Source organism: Lycorma delicatula, chromosome 1, assembly GCF_047948215.1.
Source record: "Lycorma delicatula isolate Av1 chromosome 1, ASM4794821v1, whole genome shotgun sequence".
Lineage (NCBI taxonomy): Eukaryota > Metazoa > Arthropoda > Insecta > Hemiptera > Fulgoridae > Lycorma > Lycorma delicatula.
In genome coordinates, this window is record NC_134455.1 from 31,357,039 (window position 1) to 31,371,493 (window position 14,455).

General features: G+C 39.7%; 1 protein-coding gene across 1 annotated transcript in view; it reads right to left on the minus strand.

Moving 5' to 3' along the window:
• The window catches only part of LOC142317460 (acyl-CoA Delta-9 desaturase-like), a 34,744-nt gene that overhangs the window by 4,696 nt on the left and 15,593 nt on the right, over positions 1-14,455 (minus strand). Inside the window, exons 2-3 of the mRNA XM_075354027.1 lie at positions 14,125-14,255; positions 11,951-12,156 (exon numbers count right to left, since the gene is read on the minus strand). Of these exons, the coding sequence (XP_075210142.1) occupies positions 11,951-12,156; positions 14,125-14,255 (337 nt within the window). The remainder of the gene's footprint in view (positions 1-11,950; positions 12,157-14,124; positions 14,256-14,455) is intronic.

The following is a 14,455-nucleotide window of genomic DNA, read 5'->3' on the forward strand; positions in this document are numbered from 1 at the left end:
ACTCTAAAGCATTCACGAGACGTATGAACATTTTTTTTGGAACTGTGTCCGTTCCGCGATCCCTTAGGATGTTCGAGCCGCGTGAAATGACTCGGCCGTTCAAGACACTCTTTCTTTGCGTACTTGGACCAGAGTATATGGGGATGAGACCTAAAGGTAAAACAAACGCATCTAATATAACAGATTGAATAGTTGTAATGATCATAAGGTATTACTGTTAACATTCACTGTATATGTATTTACATTGAAAAGATAATCTTCAACATATGTAAGATAATTTTCACTGGATATGTCACCAAACCAGTGTAGCCGAAAGGTTTAAGACCCCGGTCAACATCGTGCATTAGTGAAGTGGTTTAAAACCTTGCCAGTTGTTTTTTTTTTTTCATTCAACGCATGTTTTACTATGAATTTTTCAGTAAATCAACTCTTTCAAGATGTAAATTTAACATGAACACTCATTCATCATTGAACGTAGCCGTTCTTTAATGTATTTTTATTTGATTCGAAATGTATTTTCAAGTTCTGTTTAATGTAATGAATAAACCCGTGAAAACAGATCCTCGAGTTCAAACGCCATTTTGACAGTTGGTTCTTTAATGCGTTTGGGGGCAACTCAAACGCATGTTTTACTACATATTTTTCAGTAAATAAACTCTTTCACCGCGTAGCTCTTACACTGTGTGGGATCATTCCGTTTAGTTCTTAACATTCACTGTATTATATATTTACACGTAAAAGATTACATGGAACTTATGTAAAACAATTTTCACTTAATACTTCACGGAATCGGTGTAGCCGAGTAGATTAGGGCGTAAATCGACCGCGTACAGTACGGTTCGAAACTCAATCGACTGAGTGCAACCGTTCGAAACTAAAGCAGTTGTTTTTTATCGTTCTTTAACGTAAGCAAAATGTAGTTGAAGTTTTATTTAGTGTAATGAATAAATCCGCGAAAACAGACCCTCGGGTTCTACCACCAAAAAAAGAAATGAACATTAAATTGCCAACAAAGAATGACAGTACACTAGATAATCGACAAATAATCAACAATCGCTTACATTAAATAGCATACAATAATATTTTAAATAGTCAACAATGAAAAAATATACATGAAATTGTCAACAAGGAACCAAAAATCAAAATGGCGGTTGAACCCGAGGTTTCTGTACTATTAAACTTCGCTAATGCCAGAGTTGGTTCTTCATCCTGCATTGATTTAACTTTTGCCAGCGCCGCTATAGCGCATAAATTAGGCTGGAAATTAAGTGAAGATTTATATGGAAATGATCACTTTCCAGTGGTGGTGTCATCAAATACATCCGTGAAATTGTACTCCAAACATAAGAGATGGATTTTTGGCAAAGCTGACTGAATTAGCTTCACTAGAGACGTCCGGTTTCAAAATCTAACTGAAGACATCAACAGCGATGTTGAGCATATGACAAATGTCATCGCTGCTGCAACATGAAGGCACATCTCTCAAACCTCAGAGATGATGCTACGTCCACCTGTTCGAGGGTGGTCGGATGCTGCACGTGAAGCAATTAAGAAGAAGAAAGGGTTTTTAGCAATTTTAAGAAAAGTCCTACTCAAGAAAATTTAATAAAATTTAAAAAAATGCAGGGGTAGCGCCAAAAGAGTCAAAGCGGCATCCGGTGAATCATCCTACCACCAGGTTACCTGTACCAACCTACCGGGTTGGTCTAGTGGTTAACGCGTCTTCCCAAATCAGCTGATTTGGAAGTCGAGAGTTACAGCGTTTAAGTTCTAGTAAAGCCAGTTATTTTTACACGGATTTAAATATACCGGTGTTCTTTGGTGGTTGGGCTTCAATTACCCACACATCTCAGGAATGGTCGAACTGAGAATGTACAAGACTACACTTCATTTACACTCATACATATCATCCTCATTCATCCTCTGAAGAATTATCTAAGCGGTAGTTACCGGAGGCTAAACAGGAGAAAGAAAGAAAGGTTACCTGTACCAAAGATGAAAAAAAGCTCCTTGACTCGCCTTCGAACATAGCCGAGAAATTTGTGAGTCACTATAAAGCTGTCAGTGCAACGGAAAATTATGACGATGATTTTAAAAAAAAACATAAGTAGCTGAAAGTGATATTCTGTTTGATATCAGACTAATTTGTATTATAATGATGAATTCTGATGCTCTTAAAACGAGGCTTTATTCTATTAAGCATACCCTACTTACCATTAATACAACTCGTCGAGAACAAGTAGCCCTTACTAGACTTCGAATAGGTCACACTAGACTTACTTTGACTTACATGCTAGCAGGAGAACAGAGACAATATGTGATGACACATATTGTCACATATGTGGATGGAGCAAAGTCCGGACTGTATGGTGGGTGATCCATCACTTCCCAACGGAAACGCTGCAGGAGCTACTTTGTTACAGCTGCAGTGTGCGGCTGAGCATTGTCATGGAGAAAGACAATGCCTGATGACAACATCCCTCTCCGCTTATTCTGGATTGCCCTTCGTAGACGTTGAAGAGTCACGCAGTATGAGGCTGCAGTGATGGTCGTGACACGTTCCATGAATTCCACCAACAGAACTCCATTTGGTCCCAGAAGTGTAGCCTACACTTTCTGTTGGAGAAGGTTCGCTTGAACTTCTTTGGTTTACTGGGAGAATGAAAATGCAACCACTGTTTGGATTGTTCTTTTGTTTCTTCAGTTTCGAAATGGACCCATGTCTAGTCCCCTGTGACAATTTTGTTCAAAAACTCTTCTCCTTCATTGTGGTAGCGCTGGAGAAACGTCAGGAAGGCGTCCATTCTCATTGTTTTGTGATGGTCGGACAGCATCTTGGGAACCCATCTCGCACACAGTTTGGGGTACTGAAGTCTCTCACTCACAATGGTGTAGAGAGCTGACCTTGAAATTTCAGGACACGAATCACTCAATACAGAAATTGTGAACTGACGATTTTCTCGATTCGCCTCATCCATTTGCTCAACGAGATCATCGGTTAACGCTCGCTTCATTCCCTGACCGCCTGCATCATGAACATTTGTACGTCTTGCTTTAAAGTTCCTGCACCATTGTCGCACCTTGCTGTCACTCATTGAAGTTTCACCGTACACATTACTTATTCGTCGATGGATTTCAGCTGCATTACACCCAACAGCCTGAAGAAATCGAATTAACGCACGCACTTCACACTTGGCGGGAGATGCTATTGTTGTAGACATGTTTTTGTGCTAGCTGCGTGTTCAGAACTAAACGAAGTGTCGCGGCGTGATTTAAGGCAATACTAGAGATGCTGCGCAACACATATGCGCAAAGGTTCATCCGATTTTTGCGCGGGTTTTTATTTCGCGACCGATCGGACCTTAAAAAAAATAACCATAGTAATTGGCTGGTGGTCAGCTGTACTCAAGGTTAACTTCCCGGTAATGCGGTAAGGGTATTTCCCTTAGTCAAACTACAGATGCCAGTTCAACAAAGCAACCGCATCTAGAAATTCCCACACGTCCGACAATGTGGCTCTCGCCATAGTGACTCGCCGCTTGTGAGTTGCCAATTTTCCCCTTGTCTACTAAGTTACAGAGTTGTCCGGCCTCTGGCTCCCCCAAGAGCAGGGCAGTCAAATATCAGGTGTTTATTTGACTGAACCTCGTCGCAAAAGCATAGCTCATCAGCCGCCAGGCGGAACCGAAACAGATATTGGTAAACATTAACATGGTTGGTGAGCACCTGGGCATCCGTTACCCTTAAAAACGAACTCGAGGCATACCATCCCTCCATATTCCATATAAACTTGTACAGGGATCTTTCCTTAGTCGTAGTGTCCCATTCCAGCTGCCATGCTTCTATCGCGAGGCTCTGCAGCCTCTTCCACAGGCGGGTGGTGGACAACTGAACGGAATATAGATCCGGTGCATTGTGATCACCGTTCCGTTTCAGTACTGGCCCGGCCCAAAAACGCATTCCAAATATCTCGGCCTCTCTACCTCATCGCAATCTTCCATAAGCCGTTCCATAACCAGCCTTTCAAGTAACTTGCCGATTAACAGCAAGAGGCTGATGGCCCAATAACTGCCGACCTTACTAGGATCCTTTCCTGGTTTTAGGAGCACCCTCACTAAAGCCACTTTCCAACAAGTCGGGAAACAGCCCTAGCTAAGGCACCCCGTGAACAGCCTGCAAAATGACTCTCTTATGACAGGCAGCAGATGATAGAATATATCCGAGTCAAGTTGGTCAATCCCCGGTGCCTTTTCAGTGCCATTCGAGAAACCACTCCGTCTATATCTACGGGATCCACAGCCCGTACGCCAGGGAAGGGCTGTGGATCCCGCCCTAATGCCGACTTCTAATTCACCCTCCGGAGCATCTGGAAACAGAGTATTCAGGAACGCCTGATAAGTCGCCACAGATTTCAAGTGGAGTCAAAACCACCAAACTCACATCAAACACTGGACAGCACGAGCAATGGCTTTGGCCGGTAACATGATTTTGTTGGTTGCCAGGGGTTTTGCTGCAACTCGCGCATGAAGTCTTGCCATAACTTGAGTCTGGCTTCCTTGATGGCATGAACATACTCATTACGGGCGCACCGGTAGGTCTGCAGATGCTCAGCGCGCACGTCATCAACCATAAATCTCGTTAGGGGGCGACGCTCGTATCTTCTTTTAGTGGACCTAACTCTTGTGCACAGCACGCTAAAGTCAGAGGACTACCACTTTTTCCCGGATTTCCCCCTGCGTTTTAACATGCTGTAGCATGATATTAATAGTATTATTCGCTGTAAATCCTGTTAGCCCTAACTGTTTCTTTATGCTCAAACTCAGCGGGCACAAATAGAATGTGTGTTCACATGTATCCAAGTCTCACATTACACGCATAAGGGTGAATCCCTCCTTTTAAAGGTAAGGAGATATAAATTAAATACGGCATGGCCTGATAACATCTGGGTCAGGAAGAACCCAAGCTCACCGTGGTTCCTAGTATACCAGTATACCATAGCTGCAATTGTGGAGTGAGTTGTTTTGTCCATAACCTTTATTTGAATCTTCCCAACTCGCTTGCCATTCCCTAAACATCAATGCAGTAGCCTCATCCTTCCGCAATCCACTATAAGTTCTTTTTAGCTGAACTGCTCTGAGATACAGCGGGGGAACCCCTGCAATGACCTCAATTGCTGGGCCGGAGATTGTTCTATATATAGACGCAATCTTGATAGCTCCTCTTCTCTGCAGCAAGGCCACCTTTTATTGGTTTCTCTTGATATCCAGATCATCAGTCCAGAATGGCACCCCACATAAAAGAACCGAAGTAGAATTCGTAAGGATGATCTATCTTTTATGGGACTAGGTCCATGTCTATTGCTCATACGCTTTCCAAGAGTATCTATAACCTTCTCAGCCTCTTTTGAAGCCTCCATTATATGTGTTGTAAAACTCTGCACCTTGTCAATGTAAACTGCAAGGTATTTTACATACTTAGAGGTGTTGTTCACCCTGAGCACGTCAACACATATGCTGATCTCTCTGATTTTACGACGACCCACTATCGCCAAGGAGGAAGTTTTGTGTGGGCTTGTAACCCACTCTTGCTTGTAACCAATTACTGATAATCCTTATTGCTCCATTTGCAGAAGCCTCAACTTCCAATGACCCGCAGTGATAAGAGTGAGATCACCCGCGTAGGCGATCAAAGTATTGTTCCCCGGGAACTTCTGACGCTAAATATCATCAAATGCCAAGTTTCAAAGGATGAGGCCTAGCGCCGATCCCTGGGAGATTCATCTACCCATTTGATTTGTCAAACTTGACATCACCCTCTTCCGTAGCCACGCTAATGGTCCTGTCGAACAGGTAGTTATTGATGGTAGCCATCAAATATTAACTAATGCCTCTCTTCCTGATTTTCTCTAAAACAAGCCACCAAGGAAGGCTTTCAAATGCATTTTGAATATTAAATAGGATGACTAGTAGGATTTATCTTGTTCTCCTGGTTCCCGCTGCATGATTCTTAGTTCATTCAGTCTTTGCTTATTGCATCAATAGTGGATTTACCATGTATAAATCCAAATTGCTGTGGATAAAATACCTCAGAGTACTGTACCTCTTCTCTCAATCTTTCTGCTAGCATACGCTCGTAGACCTTCCCCATATCATTGAAGAGTCAAATCGGTATAAATGTGGACTTCTGACCCTTTTTATCTTTGGGAATCAGGACCAACGTAGCCTGTTTCCAGGCTCTAGGGAAGCTACATTTTGCCAGTACTTTGTTAACCGCCTGAAGAATTTGCCATGGATACTTCCCTGCTAGTCTTTTAATGAAGATACCCAAGAAACCGTCAGGTCCCGAGGCTTTCTTAAGATTTATTCTCATTTCTGCCCACTTAAGCTCATTTATGGAAAATCGTGGGTACACAAATTTCAGTATGTTCTGGTTCATCAGCCAGAAACAGCTTCGATACAGTCCTTAAAGCTTTCGCCCTGGATAGCGAGATGGAAGGGCCCCCAAATCTGTTCATGACAATTCGGTAGGCCCTCCCCCATTTCCACCTCTAGTCCATCAACAAGATTTAGCCATGCCTCCTTCTTGGCTGACTTGATCTCAATGCACAACCTGTAGTTAGCTAATCTATACGCCGCTTCAGCCTGCTCTGTACATCCTGACTGTTTTTTCCTAATCCTTTGTAGAAATTTCCTTGCCCTAAAACATTTCTTTGGCAAGGCAGCAATTTGACTCAACCACCAGTAAACTTTCAGCTTATTTGGTAAGTTTTTAGGGATAATCTTCTCAAGATCCTTCTTAACAGTCAACTGAACAGTCATCTGGTTACCATTGAACCAATTCACCAAGCTTTCCTACAACAGAATCAGCAAACTGGTTCACCTGTCTTGACGAAGGAGACCATTGAGGGCTTCTTTTGGCTGGTAAGTTCCTATCAGTCAGCACAGAAAAAGCAATAGCCTTCTGGTCACTATAAAATTCCTCAGCTACCACATGCCAGGTAACTATTTTGTGGACACGACATACAGAGACAGCACTAATGTCTAATACAGAACCGTGTCCTATACCAGTAAAAGTCGAGACAAAGGGGGTGTTTGAGTCATCAAGTCCAAAACCCCTAGCGTTGTCGTCAACAAATATTCTCTAGCAGTAGAACAAAGACCTCCAATCTCTACGCACTCTGCGTTCATATCCCCAACCAGGGTAACCAACTTTAAAGTGTCCCTAAAAAGGTTCTCAAGATCAGTAAGAAATTCCTGGAATCTGTCCACACCAGAGTTAGGGGAGATATAACCACAGCCTAGCAGATAATTCGATTATGTACGGTCATTAAGTACGGTCATAACGTCATTAAGTACGGTCATGTGCGACCGTACTTCACTTATCATTAATTTAAAGACACATTATTTCCTTTGTTTTAAACTCGGCTTCCCATGCAATGACCAGTACTATCACACACTACGCAGCGTGACTTTTCTCTGAAATCGTACTTCTTGTGTCCCGGGCCTCCACATTTGTAACATAACCAACGTCTGTCCGTGCCCTTACATTCAGCTACGGAATGGCCTAACTCCCAGCATCGGAAATAGGAAAAATTTGGCTTCCTGATTTCAGCACGACAGGATTGCCACCCAAACTTTATTCTGCCGTCAGGCTCTTTGTCTCTCCCATCGACAAAATCACAGTGGCATTCTGTGAATTGCCATAAGCTGGGCGTATCGAGGAAACTTCTGGCCGAAGTGGAGCCCTTCAGTATTTTCCTGACCGCAGTCAGGGTGTCTGTATCTTAACTGTGATGTATTTTTTCTCCAGTTTTGTGTCCTTGTGTTTTAGATTAGTTAAAGATTTTTTCAAGGATGTGTTTTAATAGTTGCGGGCCCTTTACACCCGCTTTGATAACTTGACGCCATTTCAACAGAAATGGATTTCACATTTTAAGTGACAAAAGCTCTATACTCTACTGTCATCTAATAGCTTTTCTGGGTTTTTATGGTTTTACGACAAGTCCGTTTTTCCGGATGATCTGTTTGACAAGACTGGCATTTGACCTAATCACTTTCATGATGGAGGGAGTGTTTTTAATTTCTAACAATGGCTAATGACCTTAGAAGTTGATCCCAATTATTTTCGGAAAAATAATAAGAATAATTGGCCCTGTAGTATATAAACCCCACGTCCAGAACATAACATCTACATTCCACATCCAGGACGGAAACAGCTGTACATAAATACTGTTCATAATGTTAATGTGTTTCCTCAGAGATGGAAATTTCTTCGTCCTGATTTCCATCTACAAACCGTTTTACAAGGAATACTGGTTTCTACTGGAATACCGGACCGGACTTCCAGGTTGGTAGCACTGAAGTAGGGGTGTACCCCGTCGGCTAGCCTTGCTAGAGATGGTATAAGATATCATGGAGCCTGAACAATAATCAAACGTGACAGAGGGTTCACGTAAATACTCTCTTCTAGAACCAGCCGTATCGCCTGAGGAATAATAACCAGCCGTATCGCCTGAAGAGTTCTCGGACCAGAAGGATAAAAAAAGAATCTAAGAGTATTCAAAAATCTCTGTACAAGAATAGTTTTTGTAATCCCAAATATCAGGTTATTAGTAGAGAGGATGGTAATTTTTCGAGAATAAGTCCTTTCCTTTTCGTTCGAAAGATAAACAATTATGCTAGAGGCCCAGTAAAGGAAATCCGTAAAACGTATAACGGACTTCATGTAGAGACGAGTAATGACAGCTAGTCGCAAAAAATCTTGGGCTAAAGAAGATAGGTGAGTTTCCTGTACAAGTCGATCCACACAACCCCTCAATATATCAAAGGGTGTTGTGGTTTGTCGGGATCTATTCAGTTGTACGGAGCAGGAAATTTTTGAAGAGTGGACACCTCAAGGGGTGATAGAATGTCGAAGGCTGAACTTGAGAAGGAACAGCGAAATTCTTCCGTTTGCCTCTCATATTTTTACTTTTAACAAGCAAACCCTACCGAAGAAAGTGCATGCAGGAATTCACAGGTTAGATGTGCAGGATTTTGTGCTGCAACCAATGAGATGTTTCAGGTGTCAACATTTTGATCACATCACTGCTCGGTGCGAAAGACCACAGATATGCATGTGTGGGGAGGAAATTCATGAAGGAGAACGATGTAAGGATCCTTCTTCTTGTATATAAACTGCAAAGGACAGCATCATGCAGATCAAAAAACTGTTCTGTTAACAAAAACCTGGCGCAGTGGAGAAGTACAACCCTCCGCGTCGCACATATTGACATTCTACAAGCCAAAGTGCCTCGAAAAGATAAGGCTAGCTTCCACAGACTAGACGTCCATCCGTTCATCCCAACACCATTGCAATGCTTGGGATGTCAGTGGTATGGACACACAGCGGCATGTTGTACTAGGAAACAGATCTGTGTTTGTGGTGAACTGCTTCATCCTGATGACCCATGCAGGGATCCACCTGTGTGCATCAATTGTCAGGGGAATCATTCAGTGAGATCTAGAGATTGTACAATATATAAAGAAGCAGTAACAATCCAAGAGATTAAGACCACTCAAAAGGTGAGCTATGTCAAAGCAAAGAAAATTGTTAAAAATAGATCGCCAAGAAGACAATGTCATATGCACAAGCTGCGTTATCTCCTACAGCTTCTTTCAATGTAAAGAATGTGATTACAGAACTGGCTCCAGTGTTAGCAAGTATGGTTGAACCTATTGTCGACAACAAATTTAGGAATCATCAAACCAGAGAGGACAGTTTAAAACGAGAAGAACACACAACTGTTAAGCAAAAGTGTTGATCTCTATTGATTAATGAACCTTTGAAGATGAAGGACAGTTAATGCAGGCAAGAGAAGAATCCTGAACCAAAAGTTGAAATCATCAAAATCTCCGAGCAGGGAAGTGAAAAGATAGAGGTGAAAATCCTAGAAAAAGAAGACTTAGGAAAACCAAAATGGAGCCCCCAAAACCTCAGAGGCCTTTAGCAAAGATTGAACCTACAGAACCTCCAAAAGCCCAGAGGATGCCTAAGGAGAGGGTGAGTACTTCAGCCGCTCCACCTACACCTTTGGAGATTGAATCGAGTTCTTCGGACCCAAAAATATATCAATAGAGATCGCATCCAGTTTAGATTAAATAACAACCATGCTAACTGCTCCATCTAAGTTGTCATCAACTGACATCAGCTGCAGAACATCACTGGGATCTGAAAGGGAAGAGATGCCATGTCCAAGGCCTCAGATATCTTGTGATCAGAAGTAGAGGCCGTTAGGAGAATGGAAAAAAGATGCAAGAAAGGATGGTCAAAAGGAAAACCTAGGAGGTAAATAAATGAGATAAGCTTAAGAATCAAGATTATTAGTGATTGTACTTCAGTTTGGGTTTAAAATCAAGAACTAATTATCAGCCTTCAGTTTCAACGAACTGTGAAATAACTTGTGTTATTTTCTTTTTCTTTTTTTGAAGTGGAAAAATAAAATTTTCTATAAGTAAAAGCATTAACTGGCAAATGAGAAACATTACTTATGAAAATCTGTATGATTTAATTTTATTTATTTTTGTATCTTCATTTATCTGTATTCTCATTGGTGTCTACAGACAATCATTATTTAACATCTAAAGTAACCATCAAAAATCATCTGATAATAAAATAAACTTTTTATTATTAATTTTTTATCATATTTTCAATTTATCTCAATTACCATTCAGCACAGCTCTTTATTTGTAAGCAGGAATTTTTATTGTAAAGTAAAAAAAGTCATTCCTACTACCAGATTAAATTTGATGACATGAAGTAAATGAAAACAGATGGCACATGATGAGCTAATTACTTCAGCAGTGTTTTTTATCTCTAGCTGTAAATCTCCCTGAAATCATATTTCAGTAATACCTATGCAAATTCTAAGATTATAAATAATTTTGCCCTCTCAAAATCCATTTTCAAGTTTAAATGTAATTTTAATACTGGTGTGTGATTCAATAATAGTAAATATTGAAACTCTTTCTTGCTATACTTGGATAAGAAAGTGGGTAAGGTTAGATAATACGTAAAAAGATGTTCTAAATCAAGTTAAAAATTAAATGCAATGTATTGTCAAAAATACTTTTAAAAAAAATGTTAAAAAATCAGTTCATAAAATGGAATTAAGCCAATAATGTTTTTCTTATATTATAAATTCACAGTTAGAAGATTAGAAACAAGATCCATTTTCATAATTGCCTTCATAAACATAATATTTAAAACAGGAACTTCAAGTGCCAGAGTTTGAATTTTATAATGATACATAAAAAAATTAAAAGAGATACATAAAGTTGGCCACTAAAAAGAATTAGTTTAAAAATATTTTAGACAACAAAAATGCAATTAATTGCAAATATCTTGGTAGTAAAGAATTTATTAAGATCTACAGGAGTATTACACACTACTGGAAGCAAGCCAGTGTAATATACTAAATAGGTGGACTGTTTTACAAAAAAATATAAGTTTAGTTGAAAAGAGTTGCAATTTGGAATGCTTATTTTTTTTATAAAAACTGGATGATATAAACTCTTCTAAATAGATGATTAATTGCATATAAACTTGATCAACTGCACTAAATCATAAAACACATGAAACCAGTTTGCAGAAATAGAAAAAAGAACTGAACCAGAACAAATGTGGTAACAAATCTATTAAAACTAGATTATTCTACAATAATGTTTTACTAAACTCATTACATTGAGTACTTATGAATAAAATAGATTAACTGCCTGTTAAATTTTGACCTGAGCTCAGGTCGAAATTTAACCTTACATTTACTTTATCACCTGTTTGACTTTGCTACTAATCTACTTATTGAGAAGATATATACTTTTTTATTGTTGAATGTTTGCTTTTTAACATATATAAATGAACAAATATTTCTTTAATGTTTATTATTAGTATTGATGTAAACTACAGTACTTACTTCTTTTGAAACATAACAATTGGATCACTTTCAAGATCAGACATGTCAATGCCTTTTCCTTTAGCTATAACATCAGGGTGTTTCTTATAGATAAGCCATCCAATATGGGAAAAGAAGAACCCCTGTGATGCATCATGTGGATCAGCAGATGTGTCGCTGTATTTGTGATGTTGTCTGTGATCTCTTGCCCACACCCACATACAGTTCTGCAATTTAAATTTTGTTTTAATATCCTCCATATTTTCATTTTGTTTACTTTATATGCAGTATTAATACTTTGTTTGATCACATAAATAGGTAAGTAAATTATTAAATTTGCATGAGGTTTTATTTTTTTTATTTTTTATTAAAATTTCAATTAAATTTTAAAGATTTTATAAAAAAATTAAAGTTCATTTCAGTCAAAGTAATGTAAGTAATTGTGTATAACTTGGAAGTTGTTAAAATTTTATTAACAAATATAGGATTAATACATACTACTGGAAGCAAGTCAGTGTATAATACAAAATGGGTGGACTGTTACAAAAAATATTAATTTAATAGAAAAGAGTAGCAGTTAGCAAAAGAGTAGCGTTTATTGTTTTATAAAAATCGAATGACATGTGAAACTCTTCTAAATAAAGTATTAATAGTGCAATATTTATTAAATTGCATGGGAAGTTTATTAGATTTCATTAATTATTAAATTTTGGGGTAGATGTCTCTCTCGCCCCCTCCATCTCCTTCTCACTCTATTTTTTCTCTCTGTGTGCACGTGCGTGCATGTTTGTGTGTGAATGTGTAGATACACATACTCACCAATATAAATATCTTATCATGTAGCTAACATTTTGCTAATTGCTACAAACTGAAAGCATTTTAAAATAAGTAAAAACATCTAATAACTATAAATACATAATTTGGTTCAGATATCATTTAACATGGCTCCACAGGTCAAGCGGCTCGGCCTTCCATGTGCATGGTGGTCTAAAAAGCGGAGGGAATATCCTTGAAATATTCAAGGATACTGGTGAGGCTGATGGCCAATATTGGGGGTCCCAGGGCTTCTAAACACAGGATTTAGCATCTTTGGTGGTGTCGGCCATATTGTATGTGGCACTGATATGGTGGGAGGCCTTCAGGATAGGGAGAAATGTCCGAAGGCTGAACAGTGTATACAGGAATTTGGCAATCAGGGTGGCCCAACTATACAGGACAGTGTCCCTGGATGCTTCACTAGTGGGGTGGGAATGCCATCGTTGGACCTTGTGACCAGGGAAAGAAGAGATAGGACCACAGAAGGCAAAGAGAAGGCAAGGAGCCACGTTTTTACTGAATGGTAGGAGAGGTGGAGGAATCCAAAGTAAGGACATTGGAGCCATATTTTGATCCCAGAGATAGCTGCGTGGGTCAATAGACTACATGGGAAGATTGACTTCTGGATGGCTCAGTGGCTAACTGATCATGGGTCATTTGGAGTTTACCTCCACAGGATTTGAAGGAGGCGTATAGATCAATGTCAGTATTGTGAAGAAACGGACGCAGTAGAGCATACCTTTTTCATGTTTACCAGGTGGAACAAAGAATTGCCATGTGACTGTTTGGACTCGTCGGAGGGAGTCATGCAGTTATTGCTCTCGTCTGGTAGGGTTGGACCATGTGTGCTCAGTGGTTTAGAAGAGTGCTCCACCAGAAGCTACTGGAGGAAGAACGTGAGGAGAAGAGCAAGCATGTCGGTTGAGGGCAGCGCTGGGCACCAACCTTTGAAGGTGGTTGTCGGAGGTGCCTTGGTATTGTCATCAGCAATGGCTTCTGTCGGACACATTCTTGCTGTCTGAGGCCAGCACAGCTGTGCAGAGTTAAGAAAAATCCACATGTATAGTGTATATATTGAGTTGTAAATATGGTGTGAATGTGATGTGTAAATATTTATATGAATGTGAGGTGTGCCTGTTACGCATGTGGTGTTGAGGTTGTGCCTTTACGTCAGTTCCAGCACCACATTGAATGAGGAAATGTGGTTTTTTAGTGGGTCCCACTGCAGCAGGTGGTGAACCCCACACACCCAGTATGTATGGGCTACTAAGCGTTCCGAAGGCAAATTTTCACTTCCGATGTAAAACAAAAAAAGATGTCATTTAATAATCTTTTATAATTAAAATTTAATGTTTGAGAATTTTCATTATATTATTTACCTGTCCTGCCATTGTAAAAAAAATATTCAAGATTATTCTGGTAGCTAAAGTTCCTTTGAATGTCTTATGAGTGTACATTCTGTGAGCTCCAATTGTAACTCCTTCTCCTGAAAGCCAGCCAGTTATAAAAGCTGAAAAAAGTATTGAATCTATTAAAACATAATATTTCTTTGTTATGGAAGCTGCTGTTTACTTACTGGAGGTGTTTTTTCTAGGACAAGTAAACAATGATTTTCTTTTGAGGTTTTAGGGGAATCGACTAATGCGGTCATTAGCCCTTATCCACACCAAAAAAGAAAAAAAACAAAAGAAAGAATTCTCTTTTTCCAAT